Genomic DNA, 20500 nt, shown 5'->3' with positions numbered 1-20500 from the left:
AGTAAATCCATTTGCTGTCATGGTTACATATCACACGACAAATGAAGACTTATATTTTACTGTCCGTTTTCTATTTCTAAAGTCAATATTTACAGGGATGACTTTAATGCAGAAATTCTGGTAAAACTTTCCCAATAAAATATATTATTCCCCGCACAATCTCCAGCTGTAGAAATGCAGCAGGAGAACAGATGGGAAAGGCAGAGATACAACCTAAGTTTGTGTACTGCTGGCTTTGGCGGGATGCTCTCACCCCCACTGGGTGCACACTTAACTTTCAGTCTATATTACGCTTCTGCTTCCGTGCTGCTCCTGTGCCATCAACAATAATAATAACCTCGATTTGCTTTCACAATATCACAGCAGAGAAGAGACGGGACATTTTCCAGGTGCTGCAGACAATGCTGGGAATTGGCAAGTTATAGAGTAATGTCTGCGTTCACATATAATCTGTGCAATGTAATAACACACTATGTATTCTGCACACACACACTGCTAATGGGGAAGGATTTTATAGCTGACCTGCTGGGATCTGTTTATTTGGTGCTATTATTCCTAATATATACAGTATGGTGTCAGTCAGAAAGGCTGGGTGTGCCTATGATAGATAGATAGATAGATAGATAGATAGATAGATAGATAGATAGATAGAAGTCCAATCAAGGTAGCACACCCAATAGTGGTAAACGGTGATTTATTAAAGCTCGTGCAACAAAAGCGACGTTTGGGTTCAATCCATATGAACCATTCTCAAGCCAGTCACTGGCTTGAGAATGGTTCATATGGATTGAACCCAAACGTCGCTTTTGTTGCACGAGCTTTAATAAATCACCGTTTACCACTATTGGGTGTGCTACCTTCATTGGACTTCTATACCCCTACACCTTGGACCCAGGTGTTTTGGCTGGCCCCCCGACTTCTTCGAGTGCTGTGGAACCTTTTGTTTACTATAGATAGATAGATGACAAATAGATAGAAGAGAGTTAGTTAGTTAGATAGATAGATAGATAGATAGATAGACAGACAGACAGACAGATGATAGATAGATAGATAGATAGATAGATAGATAGATAGATAGATAGATAGATCGATCGATAGACATTTGCAACTTCCCTTTGCTGATGCAGTAAGATCCCCACATTGTGGCTGTCAGCATAATGTGTCTCAGATGGGTTTCTCGTTGTCTGGCTGAACATACTATTACTAACCTGCACTTTCCTCCCCGGAGGCCCCTCCACCCCGGCTTAGCTTGCATTTACCGTATTCCTCAGGAAAGGCTTGAAGTCAATCCATAGTGATTGGCATGAACTCCTTCCTTCCTCTAAAGTTCCGCAGAAGCTGGGACAATAAGCAGCACAAAACAGCTGCTGCAGCACTTCTTTTTCTGAGAGGAAAGAATTATGTTTGTCAACTGCTTTGACCTCTTTTCCTTCCGCTAAGTACCTGGAAACAGCCAGGGGCCGGCTTATGTCATGATGGAGGACAAGAAAACTGTGAACGCTGCCTGTGCTTGTCAGTGAATTAGTTGGTTCTCTTTACTGGTGGCCTGTCTGGGCCGTCCCTATACTGTTCCCTCTTGTAACCACTGCTCCCAACACCTCCTAACAACTTGTTCAGACTGGCCTAGGTGACAGGCAATTTGTCAAAATGACCATCCAACTTCTCTTAGTCCAATGATGCGTCCCCTCTCATGGTCTATGAACTCTGCAAAATGTCTTTGTATCATCACAAAGGCTTCATCTCTCACCAAGAGGTACACTACCCAAAAGTGGCCTCCGAGACTTTTTATATATATTTTTTTGTGGCGCAGCAGGGGAAGCAATTTACGCCCTCTTGTGGCAAGTCCCTGTGTCTGATCATCTATCTATCTATTAGAGATAGGCGAATATGATTCGATCGAGTAGGTATTCGATCGAATATTGCGGTATTCGAAAGATTCAAATACAATTGAGTAGTGTGTCGAATACGCGGCAAACATTCGAAAGCCCTCCCATCGCACTTGGCGCTTTTATTAATCCAATCACCATGCAGGGAGGCCATGAGGGACCCTGGGAGTACGCACACAGCGCGAAAGCGGCGTCTACCCTCATTGGGTGGCTGAACCACATGACCTCGAATATTTAAGACTTGACTTCCGCCTCTCGACCGCAGATGCGCTTTCAACCTAGTCAGGGAGAGTTCTTTGAGCAGGGAGAGATAGGTTTTAATAGCGTTTTGGTGAGTCAGGCTTACTACTGACTTATAGTGTCCCTGGTTTAGCCCACTAAGGGCACGTTAACCTTATACCTACTGTGCCAGTAGCCGAGTAAAAGGCACGTGATACCTATTGTGCCAGTTGCCCAGTAAAAGGCAAGTGATACCTATTGTGCCAGTTGCCCAGTAAAAGGCAAGTGATACCTATTGTGCCAGTAGCCCAGTAAAAGGCACGTGATACATATTGTTCCAGTAGCCCACAAAAAGGCACGTCATACATACTGTTCCAGTAACGTTCGTACAGCATGATGCGTGATACGCGCGAATAACATGACGGTCTACAGACGCACATTGGAATCATGTATGTAATGCTGCGCAAGAAATACGACCGAAATGTGTGAACATTGCCATAAAGCATTTGCAAATATTTTTCCTTCGCAACTGCGGAGAGTGGCATTATACTGCGATTTTGGGGTGTTTGGTGCACCCAGGCATGCTCCCCCTAATGTCCCAGTGTCATTCCGGAGGTCTTCGCATCGTTTAGGATGGTTTCATAGGGGACTTAGTGACCTCCAAGTGGTCAAATTTTGATTTCCAAGTGCCGAGAATTTTTTCCCCCTTAGACTATAAGGGGATCAAATATTCTTTTGAATAGTCAAATCTCGGTGCCTATTCGATTCGAATTCTCGAAAGTCGAATATTTCACTACTCGCTTATCTCTACTTTCTATCTATCTAGTTATTTTTCCAGTATCTGATCAAACGACACCTGTAATCATTTACATATCAGCCCGACATAACCGCAGACCAAGTTCAGCAGCAAACTGATATATGTAACTTTGTGCCTTATTTTTTACAGGCTGAATTATGCATCTTACTAATAGGCCCTATGAAAAGCCTCAGATAGCAACAAGTTGTGACGTAATAATGGGTTGTGTCAATGGATAAATGCATCAGCTCTGCTATGTTCCTCTTCCACATCTTGTTTCAGACTGTGGCTCTGCAATTCTGTCCTCGTCCTTCTAAAACTGATTACACATTTAGCCATGCAATTTACAGCAGGACACTAAGCAATGGGAACAGAATAGACTGCAAGGCACTTTTAACAAGCAACCATATGCCACCGGAATAGAAATCTACAATTGAGACTGATCGGTGAGGCTTTAACAAGGAAACAGAAATGGTTATTGCCTTAGGGTTTCCAAACACCGTGCTGCAGGTTGGCTGAGTGATTAAGTGACAAGGACATTTAACCCGTATCGGACTACAAAGCTCAGGAGGGATGGAGGAACTGTACCAGAAAAGCTCAATTTTGGAACTTCAAATTAAAATCAGTATGTGTGCGGGGACGATCAGTGAATTTAAAGGGGGTTTCCTATCATAAGCTTGTATGACAAATTAGTAGAATGAATGGTCACTTGATCTTAGGTGGGATCTAAATAGGATTGCTATTATCCTTATAGTCCTGCTGTCATTGGGTGTGATTGATGGCTAATGGCAGGTGTCACAGGGTAAACTAAGGTCTCATGTCCAGTGATGGATTTAGTATTGGAACCTGTTCTGAACAGCTGACCTGGCGTAAAGGGAATAATCTGGGATGTGCTATAGCGAGCTGATTTCCTGGACACAGTCACACAGGGCGGTAGTTGTCACAGTTGTTTTATATAAGTGGTCCTGGAATGAAGAATCCCCTTGAAGAAACCTGTTAAGAAGAAGGGTAGGTGAAATGACTGAGGGAATGTGTGCCAGGGCTATGGAGGATGGGGTAGTGGCATGGCTGGAGAGGTTCCTGAGGGAAGATCAGGGCAGAGGTTGTGGCAGTGCTCTTTGCCTGTCTTTCCTTCCCCCTCTGCACTCCAGCATCCGTAGTCAGGAGGCCTCAGGCCACCTCTGTCCATGGCTACCATCAGTACTCTGTAATAACATTGCAGAGTCCCGATGGTGAACAGAGGGGGGGGGGGGGAGAGATTTGGATTATTTTCCCCCATCCCCTGCTTGCACAGAATTTTTAGTTGTGGCCGGATGGGATTTGTCATAAAACAACAAAGGATTTATTACTAACAACAGACAACAGGTCCTAGTTGGTGTAGATATCAGAAAGGCACCTGGGGCGACCTCAGATATGCATGTGTCTCATGATAAATCCAGTACATCATGCATTGGCGGGGATTAACTAGACTTGACTCTAAAACATCGGTCTTAGTAAACCCAGCCCTTATCGTCAGTCTATTATGCGACTTTTGATCAAGTCATTGATTTGGTAAAGCCGTTGGTCAAGTGGCTTTTTGACAAAATCAGATATCTAATTAGGTTTAATTCCCTTGGGTTCAAGTTTCAAGGTTATTTTTTACGTGGATAGATGTTCACTTGTGTTTTTATATTGAAGCTTTTTGTAGATTTTTGGACTGAGCAATGGATTGGGGGTGTCTCCAAGGTTGTGTTATCCACTATTTAGATGATTTCTGGGCCCTCGTAAATTCCCAGGTCTTTTTAATATGTTTACTGGGATGGAAAATATAAAGTAAGGACTTGTACTTTTTTTTCTCTGTTGGATCCACTTCTGGTTTGGGCACAAAAAACAGCTTTGTGTGATTCTAGCATAACACATCTATGGAAGCAGCACAGGTACATGGAAATGATGCAGATTATGTCTCCTGGGGGTTGGGTTACCAAGACAATAGACAGCTAACCCAGCCCCCAGAGAGGAGATCACATGTCCTGTGACTACAAAGGGAGGGGGGAAGAGCAAGCTGAGCGTGGTCAGAGTGAACCCAGAGTAAAAAAAATTTGACTTTCAGAGCGGATAAGAAGTAGAAAAAAATAGGGAAAGGGTGCAAGATAGTTTATTCAGTATTACAGTATATTAGACATAGGGTGGTATTGGGAAGGGGGATTTTTTTTTTTAGAATATTATTTTGGTTACCCGGATAACCCCTCTAATGCAAAGTTGGGAAAGTTTTCTGCAGAAGGGCGGCTATGCAAATTGCAGAAATTGAGAATTCTAAATATCATGTTAAGATAACCAAGTGAAAGAACAAACATTTGGCAGGTTGGCAGGGTATTCTGTATAGTTCTAATGGTTGGTCATCTCCAGGGGCAGAAGATATGGAGAGATAAGGCTTTGGAGCGTTATTTGATAGTACGTGATGGGTAGAACAGTGACTTCCTAAGAGTCTAACACTGTTGGAGTTACAGTGTTATTAGTGCTTTGGGTCATATTTTCTAACAATAGAATCATTCACAAATATAACAAAGGAATATTATATACTATTAAGCCAAGTGCAAGCTAGTGGAAAACTTTTTAGTTATTCTTTGCTTAATAATAAACATTTAGGTTACGGACTGTCACGTTTCTAGGTCTATTAATGAAGTAGCTGGTTCTTTGTCCCAATGTGAATACCAGCTTTCAGATTTTGGTTCCACAGTAGAGGGCAAAGTAGAGGATTGGCTGGGGTTTTATATAGTCTTACATCAGATTCAGTCAATGGCTGATGATGCAACTTAGACTAGTTTTGTGAATTCCTAGAGTCAATGATATCATGTGATGAGAATGTATCAGTTACCTTTATTCAAGTGCGTTCATCGAGCTGTTTTACTAATTTGTTTTGACTTGATTATTCTGGCACTGGCAAAATATTGTCTGGCAGCTCCTTTTTTAGGTGCCTGTCACGTACAATTGAAGCATCTAAGGACACTGAACATCCCCCATCTGGCAGAACATGAGAAGACGTCCTTTTGACAATCCATATAACCAAAAAAAAAAAAAAAAAAAAGAACAAATGAAAAAAAAGCATTAAGTGAAATCACTCTAAGTTTTGTCATAGATCCCTTTTCTCTAAATTTCCAGCTATGTTTACTTCTCTTTATTGATCATCGTGGCCCCAACGCTCTCCCATCAGTAGAGCACAGTTGTCAATGGCTGTGGTCTTACTCCACTCGGTACTCTCATTGCTCCATTGCCTGCTCACCATTGTAGTATAGTAAACAGTTATAGGGGTGTTCTCACTTGCAAATCCCCTATCTTGCTAATTAATGGAAGTATAACCAATGGGACACCTGCTGACCCCTAGAAATTGTAGCCCTAAATGAACAGAGTGGGCATGCATGTCACTGGTCCAAAGACTGAGACAAAGATAGGAGATAGACAGACAGATAGATAGATAGATTACAGACAAAGCACTTAATACGATAAAACACCCCATCTGGCTCCCATGTAAAATATCAGGATATTGCAGATTCTCTCCAATGCGGCACTACCATAGATGCCCCCACCAATGTACAGTCCTGCTGACAGACAGCGTTGGCACTTCCGGTAATAAAGTCAGAGCTTTTTAAGCAGCTCTCATTATGGCTGACTGCTTATGAGAATGAAATATTAATAAACCCTATCGCTATACATACAACATTAGGAAGAGCAAAGAGACAAAAACACAGTCTGGATCTCCTTTGCGGTGAGATCTCGTGCACAGATGATAAGTCTCCTGCTAACAAGGAACAGATGTGTGTACATCTATATACACTGAGCTAGTCATTGTGCCCCTCGTATTATTCAGTGCCCCCATATACACAGGAATTCCTGAATACCATACTATAGATGCCAGGGATGTCTCCCGCCCCCCATCACACAAATAAATGAGGCGTGGGATCATTCTGTATTGATGAAGCAAAGCGTTTTACAGATTTGTTTTCTGCTCGGTTGCCCGGCTGACTAGCTGCTCCCCTGTGTCCAGGGGTTAAACAAACCTTCCTCCGGAGACTGGTTCGTGTAAAAAGACCAATTTCATTAGTTAAAGAGATTAACGGAGGCAGAGAACTGCAGAAAGTCTTGCATCAGACAGCCTGTCCTCTCCGTTAATGTAGATGTGGTTGTGTGTCTGTGCATATATTGCACTGATGAGTATACAAGGTACAGAATATCATATTGTATTCTTCTCACTCCTTAACTGTATGCTCACCTGTCTCCATTCATATGGGGAGGGTATATCAGTAGGTAGGTGTCTGCTACAGCACTCTCAAAAGCGTCCACTTTGGACGACCCTACATGTTAGAAGGATCCCTTGACAATATACTGCTGACCAAACGTTCATTGACAGTCAGGACAAAACAACATAAAATGGTCACTTTATATTCCAAAAAGTTTTTTTTCTTTTCTTCCTAATTTAACTCAATAGGAAAAGTCGCTTAGTTCCTAAAGTTTTACTGATTAAATGCCACAAATAACTCCATGCGGACTTGGTCGCTCACCCTCCCCGCACTCCCACTTGAAGTTCCGCCCGTCTCATAGGCTTCAATCTATGCTCAGGCGGATTTCGTCATCCGCCCAAAGAATGAACATGTCAATTCCTTGGGCGGACAGCGGAATTCGCCTGACCATAGAATAGAGTCTATGGGACGGGTGGAGAGCCCATCGGGAGAGCAGGGACGAGCGATGGAATCTGTGCAGGGTTATCCGCAACATTTTCTCAGTGTGCATATACCCTTACAAACATAAGGTATATGTGTTCTGTAGCCATAATTGGTTTGACGCATGGCTTGGTACCATCTCATTTTCAAAAATAAATTTTTAGGATTTGTGTTGTAGCCCAAAGTCTCAATAATTGCCAAAATAAGTTGAAATGTTGGCCATTCCTGCAGCACCATCTCATGGGAAATTAGGCAATTCATTATGGAAGTTTCATGGGAATGGGGGTGTTCATCAGGAGCCAACATTACAATGAGATGCCAGACAGATGAGAAATGGATATAGTAATATTTGTTTGGAGTACCACGGTGGATACACTGTATATAATTGTAACACTCAGCATCTGCATACCTACACGGTATATGAAATGAGGGTTGTAGACTAAACGATCCCTATAAGGTGGCTGTCCAGATGATATAACCTTTTAAGGGCAGGTGTATTGTATGGAGTCTTTTTGATAGAAGACCTTGCAATCAATGGCTTAACCACTGGAGGGAAAAATGAAAACTTCAAGATGACCAATAATCTCCTCTGTTCAAGATGGTCTCAAAATAAAAATGGTGAACTGGGACTGGTATAGTTTATAAACGATTGCAGAGACACTTGCCAGCAGATGTGGATGTAACTTTAACCATAAATAGGGGAGGGACTCGGCTCAATTTACTTTCCCTCAGGCAAAGAGGCAGAGATGTTCCCAAGAACCCCTGCCCCATCATGCCTTAGTCAAGAGACACTGCTGCCCCATCATGCCTTAGTCCAGAGACACCGCTGCTCCATCATGCCTTAATCCAAAAACACCGCTGCCCCATCATGCCTTACTCCAGAGACACCACTGCCCCATCATGCCTTAGTCCAGAGACACCGCTGCCCCATCATGCCTTAGTCCAGAGACACCGCTGCCCCTTCATGCCTTAGTCAAGGGACACCGCTGCCCCATAATGCCTTAGTCCAGAGACATTACTGCCCCATCATACCTTAGTCCAAAGACACCGCTGCCCCATCATGCCTTAGTCCAGAGACACCGCTGCCCCATCATGCCTTAGTCCAGAGACACCGCTGCCCCTTCATGCCTTAGTCAAGGAACACCGCTGCCCCATAATGCCTTAGTCCAGAGACATTACTGCCCCATCATGCCTTAGTCCAGAGACACCGCTGCCCCATCATGCCTTAGTCCAGAGACACCGCTGCCCCATCATGCCTTAGTCCAGAGACACCGCTGCCCCATCATGCCTTAGTCAAGGGACACCACTGCCCCATCATGCCTTAGTCCAGAGACACCACTGCCCCATCATGCCTTAGTCCAGAGACACCGCTGCCCCATCATGCCTTAGTCCAGAGACACCGCTGCACCATCATGCCTTAGTCCAGAGACACCGCTGCCCCATCATGCCTTAGTCCAGAGACACCGCTGCCCAGGGGCGTACTGGGCCACCGGGGGACCGGGGAAACCCCCGGTGGGCCCCAAGCAGGAGTAGGCCCCGCCCCCCAGTCAGGGAGCACGGTCCCCCCGCATCGGGGGCCCCCGTGCTCCTGGGGGGCCCACTCAGCCGCCGATAGCTGGCCGGCACCTTCCCTTCCTTGTGATCGCAAGCTTGCGATCACAAGGGTGCTGCCGCCGCCGCCCCGACAGATGAGCAGCTGCTGGTCCCGGCAGCGTCATCACCACTGAGCTCTGTGTGCGGTGCGGCTGCTAGGACTTCCGGTTCGAGTAGCGCATACCGGAAGTCCCAGCCGCTGCGGCGCGCACGGAGCTCAGTGTTGATGGCGCTGTCCAGGACCAGGAGCTGCTCGTCTGTCGGGGAACAGAGGAGAAGAGACCAACGACGGGGCAGCGTGTTGACAGGTGAGTTGAGTTTCGGTTTAGTTTTTTTTTTATCATAGGGGGGAGATGGACAACATGAGGGGGGTGGGGGAGAGATGGACAACATGAGGGGGGTGGGGGAGAGATGGACAACATGAGGGGGGTGGGGGAGAGATGGACAACATGAGGGGGGTGGGGGAGAGATGGACAACATGAGGGGGGTGGGGGAGAGATGGACAACATGAGGGGGGTGGGGGAGAGATGGACAACATGAGGGGAGGGGAGAGATGGACAACATGAGGGGGGTGGGGGAGAGATGGACAACATGAGGTGGGTGAGGGAGAGATGGACAACATGGGGAGGAGAGATGGACAACATGAGGGGGGAGAGATGGACAACATGGGGTGGGGGGAGAGATGGACAACATGAGGGGGGGAAGATGGACAACATGGGGGAGAGATGGACAACATGAGAGGGGGGGGAGATGGACAACATGAGGGGGGGGGAGATGGACAACATGGGGGAGAGATGGACAACATGGGGGGGAGAGATGGACAACATGAGGGGGGGAGACTGACAACATGGGGGGGGGAGATGGACAACATGGGGGGGGGGGAGACTGACAACATGGGGGGGGGGGATGGACAACATGGGGGGGGGGAGATGGACAACATGGGGGGGGGAGATGGACAACATGGGGAGGGGAGAGATGGACAACATGAGGGGGGGGGAGATGGACAACATGAGGGGCGAGATGGACAACATGGTAAGAGATGGACAACATGGGGGGGAGATGGACAACATGAGGGGGGAGAGATGGACAACATGGGGGGGGGGAGATGGACAGCATGGGGAGGGGAGAGATGGACAACATGAGGGGGGGGGGAGATGGACAACATGGGGGAGAGATGGACAACATGAGGGGGGGGGGAGATGGACAACATGGGGGGGGGAGATGGACAACATGGGGGAGAGATGGACAACATGGGGGGGGGGAGATGGACAACATGGGGGGGGAGATGGACAACATGAGGGGGGTGGGGGAGAGATGGACAACATGAGGGGAGGGGAGAGATGGACAACATGAGGGGGGTGGGGGAGAGATGGACAACATGAGGTGGGTGGGGGAGAGATGGACAACATGGGGAGGAGAGATGGACAACATGAGGGGGAGAGATGGACAACATGGGGGGGGAGAGATGGACAACATGAGGGGGAGAGATGGACAACATGAGGGGGGGAGATGGACAACATGAGGGGGAGAGATGGACAACATGAGGGGGGGGATGGACAACATGGGGAGGAGATGGACAACATGGGGGGGAGATGGACAACATGAGGGGGCTATAGGGGGGAGATGGACAACATGAGGGGGCTATAGGGGGGGATGGACAACATGAGGGGGCTATAGGGGGGGATGGACAACATGAGGGGGCTATAGGGGGGGATGGACAACATGAGGGGGCTATAGGGGGGGATGGACAACATGAGGGGGCAATAGGGGGGGATGGACAACATGAGGGGGCTATAGGGGGGGATGGACAACATGAGGGGCTATAGGGGGGAGATGGACAACATGAGGGGGCTATAGGGGGGGATGGACAACATGAGGGGGCTATAGGGGGAGATGGAAAACATGAGGGGGCTATAGGGGGGGTGGACAACATGAGGGGGCTATAGGGGGGGATGGACAACATGAGGGGGCTATACGGGGGGATGGACAACATGAGAGGGCTATGGGGGGAGATGGACAACATGAGGGGGCTATAGGGGGGAGATGGAAAACATGAGGGGGCTATAGGGGGGGGTGGACAACATGAGGGGGCTATAGGGGGGGATGGACAACATGAGGGGGCTATAGGGGGGGATGGACAACATGAGAGGGCTATAGTGGGAATGGAAAACATGAGGGGGCTATGGGGGGGATGGACAACATGAGGGGGCTATGGGGAGATGGAAAACATGAGGGGGCTATGGGGGGTTGGACAACATGAGGGGGCTATAGGGGGCAATGGACAACATGAGGGGGCTATTACTGAGGAATCGACAACATGAGGGGGCCATATGGGGTGAATGGACATGAGGATATCTATATTGAAGAAGGACAACTTGAGGGGGCTATATATATGGGGATGGACAGCATAAGGGGGGTACCTATATGGGGGATGGACAATATGGGGTGCCATTTATAAGGGGGACAACAGAGGGGGGACCATATACTGTAAGGAATATATATATATATATAGAGAGAGAGAGAGAGAGAGAGAGAGAGAGAGAGTGAGGGCGTACAGGGGCCAATACAGATGTGCAGTTTGTAGAGAGATGAGGATGGTGACATAGTGAGGAGCCTAATATGTTTCTCTGGCAGATTCTGTGGATTCGTGGCTCATAGAAGTTCTCATTATGGCCCAGGACGGATGGAGAAGATGAAAAGGGAAGAACTCCGATCAGAAAAGACGTCCCCTGTGAGTCACCTGATATATTTGCACTGTAATGTATATGGTGTATAGAACCTGTGTAGAGCTGTGTCTACCTCTATATGACTGGATGAGGTGATGGTGATCTGTGTACAGTGAATCTTATTCAGTAGCAGTGGTGGTGTTAGTCAGTATGTGGTGGTATTAGTCAGTAGCAGTGGTGGCGTTAGTCAGTATGTGGTGGTATTTGTCAGTATGTGGTGGTATTTGTTGCTTGTAATCCGGTACTGTTTTTTATTGTTCTTAGTATACTAGATTTGGTCAGTAACAATATAGTGATGGTATTGGTTGTGGTGTGGCGGTAATATTTTCCCCTTGTATACTGGTATTATTGGTATACAGGATTTGTTCAGTAACAGTATGGCGGTAATATGTATGGTGATAATATTTCCCTCTGATATACTGGTATTATTAGTAATATCACTCTCAGTATACAGGATCTGGTCAGTAACAGTATGGCGGTAATTGTGGCGGTAATATGTATGGTGATAATATTTCCCGCCTATATAATGGTATTATTGGTAAAATCAGTCTCAGTATACAGGATCTGGTCAGTAATAGTATGGCGGTAATATGTGTGGGGATATTTGCTCTTTATATACTGGTGTCATTGGTAGCTGTATGACTTTTGTATCTAAGTATACAGTGTTATCATACAAAGGAAATTGTCTTATAGCCCAATTACACCGGCCAATTATCGGTAACAAGCGCTCCTAGGAAGCCCCATGTAAAAGTGTCAGAGATCAGCTGACAAGCAAATGCCCCATAGTCGGCTGATTTGATCTTTTGTGCGGCTGTAAAAATCATTGCTGTCGGCTGCACATCTCTGTGTATTCCTGCCCTGCTGATTAGCAATCGTTTGCAGCCCCATACTGCCCCAAATCACGCAGTGTAATTGGACCCTTATTAATGTTACCATAGATAAGTATGGTGGCTGAAGGGTGGGCCCTAAGAATGATTTCCCCTGGTGGGCCCAAGGCACTCCAGTCCGACACTGCCGCTGCCCCATCATGCCTTAATCCAGAAACACCGCTGCCCCATCATGCCTTAATCCAGAAACACCGCTGCCCCATCATGCCTTAGTCCAGAGACACCGCTGCCCCATCATGCCTTAGTCCAGAGACACCGCTGCCCCATCATGCCTTAGTCCAGAGACACCGCTGCCCCATCATGCCTTAATCCAGAGAAACCGCTGCCCCTTCATGCCTTAGTCCAGAGACACCGCTGCCCCATCATGCCTTAGTCCAGGGACACCGCTGCCCCATCATGCCTTAGTCCAGAGACACCGCTGCCCCATAATGCCTTAGTCCAGAGACACCGCTGCCCCATCATGCCTTAGTCAAGAGACACCGCTGCCCCATCATGCCTTAGTCCAGAGACACCGCTGCCCCATCATGCCTTAGTCCAGAGACACCGCTGCACCATTATGCCTTAGTCAAGAGACACCGCTGCCCCATCATGCCTTAGTCCAAAAACACCGCTGCCCCATCATGCCTTACTCCAGAGACACCGCTGCCCCATCTTGCCTTAGTCAAGAGACACCGCTGTCCCATAATGCCTTAGTCCAGAGACACCGCTGCCCCATCATGCCTTAGTCCAGAGACACCACTGCCCCATCATGCCTTAGTCCAGAGACACCGCTGCCCCATCATGCCTTAGTCCAGAGACACTGCTGCCCCATAATGCCTTAGTCCAGAGACACTGCTGCCCCATCATGCCTTAGTCCAGAGACACCGCTGCCCCATCATGCCTTAATCCAGAAACACCGCTGCCCCATCATGCCTTAGTCCAGAGACACCGCTGCCCCATCATGCCTTAGTCAAGAGACACCGCTGCCCCATCATGCCTTAGTCCAGAGACACCGCTGCCTCTGTTTACCTCCCTGTATGATCTGCTCTTCATTCTCTCCCAATGGCCTGGCTACGGTACTGTTCATGGCGACACTTCTGCTATGTCTATATGGGTGTGTTTTGTTGTACTGATAACAATATTGCTTCTTTGTACAGTATGACAACATTATTTATGTACACTGTATGGGACCATTAGGTAGGTGTATAGTATGTCAGTTAGATATTTAGTATGGCAGCATTATTTATGGATACTGTATGGGACCATGAGGTAGGTATTTAGTATACTAGTTATATAGTATGGCAGCATTATTTATGTATACTGTATGGGACCATTAGATAGGTATATACTGTAGTATGGCGGGTTTATTTTTGTATATTGTATAGGACCATTAGTTAGGAACTGTATATAGTATTATTCATGTATACTGTATGGGACCTTTAGGTAGTTATATAGTATGGCAGCATTATTAATGTATGCTGTATGGAACCATTAGTTAGGTATGTAGTATGGTTGCATTATTTATGTACACTTTATGGGACCACCGGTTAGTATATAGTATGGCAGCATTATTTATGTACACTTTATGGGGCCATTAGCTAGGTATATAGTATGTTAGTTAGGTATATAGTATGGCAGCATTATTTTTGTATACTGTATGGGACCATTAGTTAGGTAGGCAGTATGGTGGCATTATTTATGTATACTTTATGGGACCATAAGTTAGGTATATAGTATAGTATATGTGTATACTGTATGGGGCCATTAGTTAGGTATATGACAGCATTATTTATGTATATTGTATAGAACCATTAGTTATGTATATAGTATGTCAGCATTATTTGTGTATATTGTATAGGACCATTAGTAAGGCGTATATTATATCAGCATTATCTGTGTATACCGTGTGGCACCATTAGTTAGGTATATAGTATGCCAGCATTATTTGTGTATACTGTTTGGGACCCTTAGGGCCCTATTCCACCGGACGATTATCGTTAGCATAATCGTTAACGATTAACGATCTCAAACGACCGCTATTGCGAAAGACCTGAAAACGTTCACTCATTTCCATGGAACGATAATCGTTACTTATGATCGTAATTGTGATCGTTTCTTCTTCCGTATTTATTCGCTATTGCGTTCGTATCTATTGGGAACGACCGAACGATGTCTTATTCAATGCGAACGATTTGCGAACGTTTTGCGAACGAGCAACGATAAAAATAGGTCCAGGTCTTATAAAGCGATCAACGATTTCTCGTTCGGTCGTTAATCGTTACTGCATTTCAACCGAACGATTATCGTTTAGATTCGAACGATTTAACGATAATCTGAACGATAATCGTCCGGTGGAATAGGGCCCTTAGTTAGGTATATAGTATGCCAGCATTATTTGTGTATACTGTTTGGGACCCTTAGTTAGGTATATAGTATGGCAGCATAACCCACATTCACTGTCTTGTAGATTCTTTCTGTATGCCAGTACATGCTGCATATATATAACCGTGCCTATATACATTCTCTTGACCAAATCCCTGCATATCCTGTATACTATTGTCACTATTGTAAACTTTGTAAAAGCAAGTATGCCTTAAACACAGTTATTCCCTATAACAACCAAAGAAATCTTCTGTATATACAAAACATCTAGCAGATAAGTAGATATATAAAAGCCCTTGCTCTAAGGCATTGCTCCAGACACAGTCTATTCAGTCTTACAGTAGTATTCTGCAGTGTTAAGCAACAGGTCATAGTTCCACTAAGGCAATGACAGGAATCCAGTACATTATACAGCAAGGCTCTGACATGAGATATATGATACACAGCATGATGCGGCTTATCTTACACACACACTTGGGCACACAAGATGCTGCCCAGTGATACTACACATGTTCTCATGGAGGGGTAGGTTTCACAGAAACGTATGCTGCTGGCCATCTACCGTACATGAGATAACACATCCGCCTTACAGTTATCACTTCTTCATTAAGTACTTCTATGGTGTCACTTATCTATCTATGTAATGGACGCCCCTGGGTCTCTTTCAGTCCTTGAGAATATGAAGGCTTCCTATACACACTGAATTAAAGTTGACAGGTCTTGCCGAAATCGCCTTACTGAAACAGCAGATGTCATGGCAAATGAAGATCGGTTATGTTGGATTTCGCTATCTTCTAGTTTCTTCTGACTGATGAGTAGATAACAGCTTGGAATAAACATCTATGCTGGTTCCAGCCATGTGTGCACATTCATGGGTAGGTCTGCATACTGCTCTCTTATGTACATGGGCATCCTAAGCTGGTCATACACAGTACATGAGGTCATCTATCACCAATAGATTTAGATTTGTTAGTGGTCCACCACTATTGGGTACAGATAGTCCAACAAATTTTTAATGTTTGGCACCACCTTTAGATTTTTAAAGGAACTATCCAGCGAAAATCTTTTTCTTTCCAATCAACTGGTTTCAGAAAGTTATATAGATTTGTAATTTACTTCTAGTTGAAAATCTCAAGTCTTCCCATACTTATCAGCTGCTTTATGTCCTGTGGGAGGTGTTGTTTTCTTTTCAGTCTGACACAGTGCTCTCTGCTGCCACCTCTGTCTGAGACAGGAACTGTCCAGAGCAGGAAAGGTTTTCTATGGGGATTTCCTATTGCTCTGGAGTCTGGACAGTTCCTTTCATGGACAGAGGTAGCAGCAGAGAGCACTGTGTCAGACTGGAAAGAAAACACCATTTCCTGTAGGATATACAGCAGCTGATAAGTATGGGAAGACTTGAGATTTTTAAATAGAATTAAATTACATATCTATATAATTTTTGGAAATCAGTTGATATGAAAGAAAAAGATTTTCGCTGGACAATCCCTTTAAAAGACTTTCTTAGAAGATGATACCAGGCATGTGTAGGGAACACTGGCTCTTCAGCTAAAGCTTTGCCTGTCCAGGCATGATGGGAGTTGTAGTTTGGTAACAGCTGGCGGACCAAGTTTCCCTACCCCTGGAACAGGCTATGCGCATAGGGGGGAGATTTAGAATTGTCTTAGTTGCCCCTAGCAACCAATCAGATTTCACCTTTCTTTACTCACAGATTCTTTGGAAAATGAAAGGTGGAATCTGATTGGTTGCTAGGGGCAACTGAGCCAGTTTCACTTTACACCATGTTTGATAAATCTCCCCCATAGTCTTACTGATGAAAAGATCATTATAGATCATTGTATTTTATACACATTGAATACTCTATAACATTCTCACATGGACTGAGTAATAACCGAAGTACAAAAATCCATCACCACCACTGACTCCCACAAAGGACGGCCATGCTAACACTGTAATGCAAGATGGTTAAGCACTTGGCTGTGCTGAGTAGGTAGATCAATGGTGGCAACATGATTAGATATAGAAGATCCATCAAGTCAAGAATTCAAGGCATACGTCCTCTCCTACAATATCACACTTGAGAGGTTGTATAGTAAATAGAAACATAGAAGATTGTTGGCAGAAAAAGACCACTGGGTCCATCTAGGCTGCCTTTTTAGTATTTGTTTTCTTACTATCTTAGCGTAGATATGTGTATCCCAGGCAGATTGCGTTATTATAGATTTACCAACCACATCTGCTGGAAGTTTGTTCCAATCATCTACTACTCCTTCAGATTCCCCAACTATCTCATGCAAGGGATTCTTATAGATATCCTGAAATTAAGAATATTCTCAGAAAATCGACAAAGAATAAGATCCCAATAATGATATGTGGAATTGCCATTTATGCAATTGCTAAACACATTAGTGCAGTTTCGCGAACCTCTCCCTTAGAATAATGTCTCCTTTATGTCCATATAGGCGGAATACACTCATCTAATAACAGTGTTGCCTCTGGTGCGAACGCTCAGCTACTTACACATGCACGGATAGGATTTCTGTTCCATAAATCTCCCAGCCCATGGCATAAATCACACGACTGGGCTACTCACACATCTGATGTTTGCCACTTAGGGAATTGCATATGTATGAAATTACTCTCACATACATCCAGGTGCATAGCTAAGGGGAGGGGGTGCTGGTATGACATGTGATCCAGGTGGTGGGTGCCAGGCAGAATGCCAACAAGCCACTCAGCATTGATTAGAGTATATAGATATAGGGGCATGGCCGCCATCTGATTGAAGGGAACCACAACTATTGTGTTCATGGTTTGCGTTAATAATGCAATCTTTATGTATAACAATTTATTCCATGATGTACGATAAGAACAAAGTTAAAACATACAAAAATGACCAAAATTGTATAAAATCTGAGTTTATAGTCAGGAAGGGCATTAGTAGCAATACCCTAATATTCCCAAAGTGAGAGGGATTCGGGGAATAAAGGACGGTCAGAGACATCTGCAAAGTTGTTGGCACCTGTGTGATGAATGAGCGGAGCTGGGGGGCTGTGACAGTGTGTCGGGAACCATCACAGCACCCTCTTCTCCTCTACCAGCTCTATAACCAGCATCTGCATGCTGCCAGCAGCACAGTCACAGTCCCTACCTCTCTCTATGTTAGTTAAAGCTGCTGCAGCGCTTCCATTATGACACTGACAGAACATGGCACAGGTTTCCACCATGGAATACTTTTACCTCTGACAAGTACCAGCAATGTCTTAAAGAGACAGGCATTTCCTAAAACACTGATATAAACCTGTATAGTATCCAACATAGGACTAATGTTACATGCAACATGTGTATTGAGCAGAGTCATAGTGCACCAGTAACGGTGCCAAATCTTATAGATAAGAAATCCTATTTATTAAACCAACACGCAGAACTCTCCGTACAGATGTAGCAGAGTTGACTGTGTCATTTGACGGTTATTTCTGCGCACTGTGATGGATCACACCATTAAGTTATCTCAGTAGGTTTACATGTAGTCCTATGTAAAATCCAAAGATAACACGTGCTATCAGCAAGGGCTCAGCTTCTGGGCACTTTACCATATACTTTGCCGCCTGTCATATATTTCATTACTAACAAGCAACAGGACTGGCGTAACGCATAGACACATAATGATACACATGTTTACTGCCTGTGAACAGCTGGAGGGACATACTGACAGCTTGTTACCTGATATAAACCCTTAGACCCTATGCAATCCTTCACGCCTGAAAGGCATATGTCTGCCTCTGACCAATTCCCTTACACGCTCCTCTCTTCTACCTCTAATGAGTCAGTATCAGGAATTTTCAGACGTTCTCTGCCAACTGTTGTGTCTTCCATTGGGCACATATAGTTTGCTTATATGATACGTAAGAAGTGTTGGTAATACAATGCTGCGATAATACACACACATATTTATACACACGTATATATATATATATATATATATATATATATGCAACATATAGCAGAGTTGAGCAAGTCATTTAGCAAAATCTGTCACACTACATTGTCCATGGTTACATAGGGCTGCAGGCAAGAATAGCTATTCATTAACATGCACAGACAATTACGCCCCATGGCAAAAACATATATACATAACAATGGGGCATTACATATACGATATAATTAAAGTTTGACAATACTTGTCATTCCATACAATACCGATTTCCTGGATAATTCCCATTTTAGTCTCAGTCACACAAGTTACTAACAGAGAGAGGTCTCACCTGTCCAGAGCTATTGCGGTCATGGAGTATATACTGGTGAACACAGCAGATATAGGGAAGAAGTTATGGAATTTGCAGTAGATCAGTCCATAGTACCAGTGGTTATGGATGGCATAGGTGAAGTTCACCACAGTGTTGAAGGCTGACATAGAAGCTTCAGCAAAAGCTAAGTTGACCAAGAAATAGTTGGTGACAGTCCTCATCCTTTTGTGGGCTAAGATGATCCACATGACAATGATATTCCCAACTACAGAAATAATCACTATGATGGAATATGCCACAGCCCAAAGGGCTATCTGCCAGGGCGGCTGGACAAAAGGGTTGATGGCATTTTCTGTGCCATTTGTGGAATTATAGAATGAATCATTCTGTATTGAGATATTCATGGTTTAAGTCTTATCAAGGGGAAAACAAAGGACAAAAACTTACAGTCCAGGTGCAGTCAGCTAAGGGTGGGCATTACATAGGGCACAAGTTCCATGGGCAAGCTGTGATAGTCCTCATGCATCCATAGGAATTCTTACAGAAGGATATGTAAAAACAATGCAGAATGTGTGCAATCTGCAGCAGCTGCTGAGAGGAGAGGACTCTGTAATGTATAGCAGGGAATGAAGGCTGCAGGGTCCTCCAGGTTACAGAACACTGGTGGTGGTGATGCCCCTTCTTCTGCTACAGCCTTCTCTGTAATTCATGTTTCTAGAGTTCTACTACTATGAGAGGCTGAGATGGGATTTAAAGTGAGTGTCACTGAGAGGGGAGGGCACTAGTGACAGTGGGCATGGCTATGTGAGGCTGCTGCTGCTGCTCAGCTCAGAGGTAAGACCTGGGTGCAGGGCAGCAGACATATGCTGAGGGCTCTCTATGGGACACTGGGGTGCACAGGGAAGGACTGGCACACACCCTCATGGGACTACACCCCCTTGTAACCACATATGGAAGAGGGATTCTATACAGCTCTAGATATGCTGCTAACCTGTGCTTTACTGGGAAGCTTGCTCTGTGCTTGTATTAGCCTATTGTGTTGTCTATAGCAGGCACATGAAGCAAGAACACCAGGTTTAAGAGTGTAAGCT

At 45.1% G+C, this 20500-nt stretch overlaps 1 protein-coding gene across 2 annotated transcripts in view; it reads right to left on the bottom strand.

Annotated features, from left to right (window-relative positions):
- The window catches only part of LOC138765702 (substance-P receptor), a 187495-nt gene extending 167378 nt beyond the window's left edge, over nt 1-20117 (bottom strand). For both annotated transcript variants that reach the window (XM_069942714.1, XM_069942704.1), the window contains exon 1: nt 19428-20117. In XM_069942714.1, coding sequence (XP_069798815.1) covers nt 19428-19813 — 386 coding nt within the window. In that variant the 5' untranslated portion in view covers nt 19814-20117. The remainder of the gene's footprint in view (nt 1-19427) is intronic.
- Nucleotides 20118-20500: the final 383 nt, after the last annotated feature.

Source organism: Dendropsophus ebraccatus, chromosome 1 (genome assembly GCF_027789765.1).
Source record: "Dendropsophus ebraccatus isolate aDenEbr1 chromosome 1, aDenEbr1.pat, whole genome shotgun sequence".
Taxonomy (NCBI): Eukaryota; Metazoa; Chordata; class Amphibia; order Anura; family Hylidae; genus Dendropsophus; species Dendropsophus ebraccatus.
Note: the sequence above shows the minus strand (reverse complement) of the source record. Positions and strands in the feature narration are given on the sequence as shown.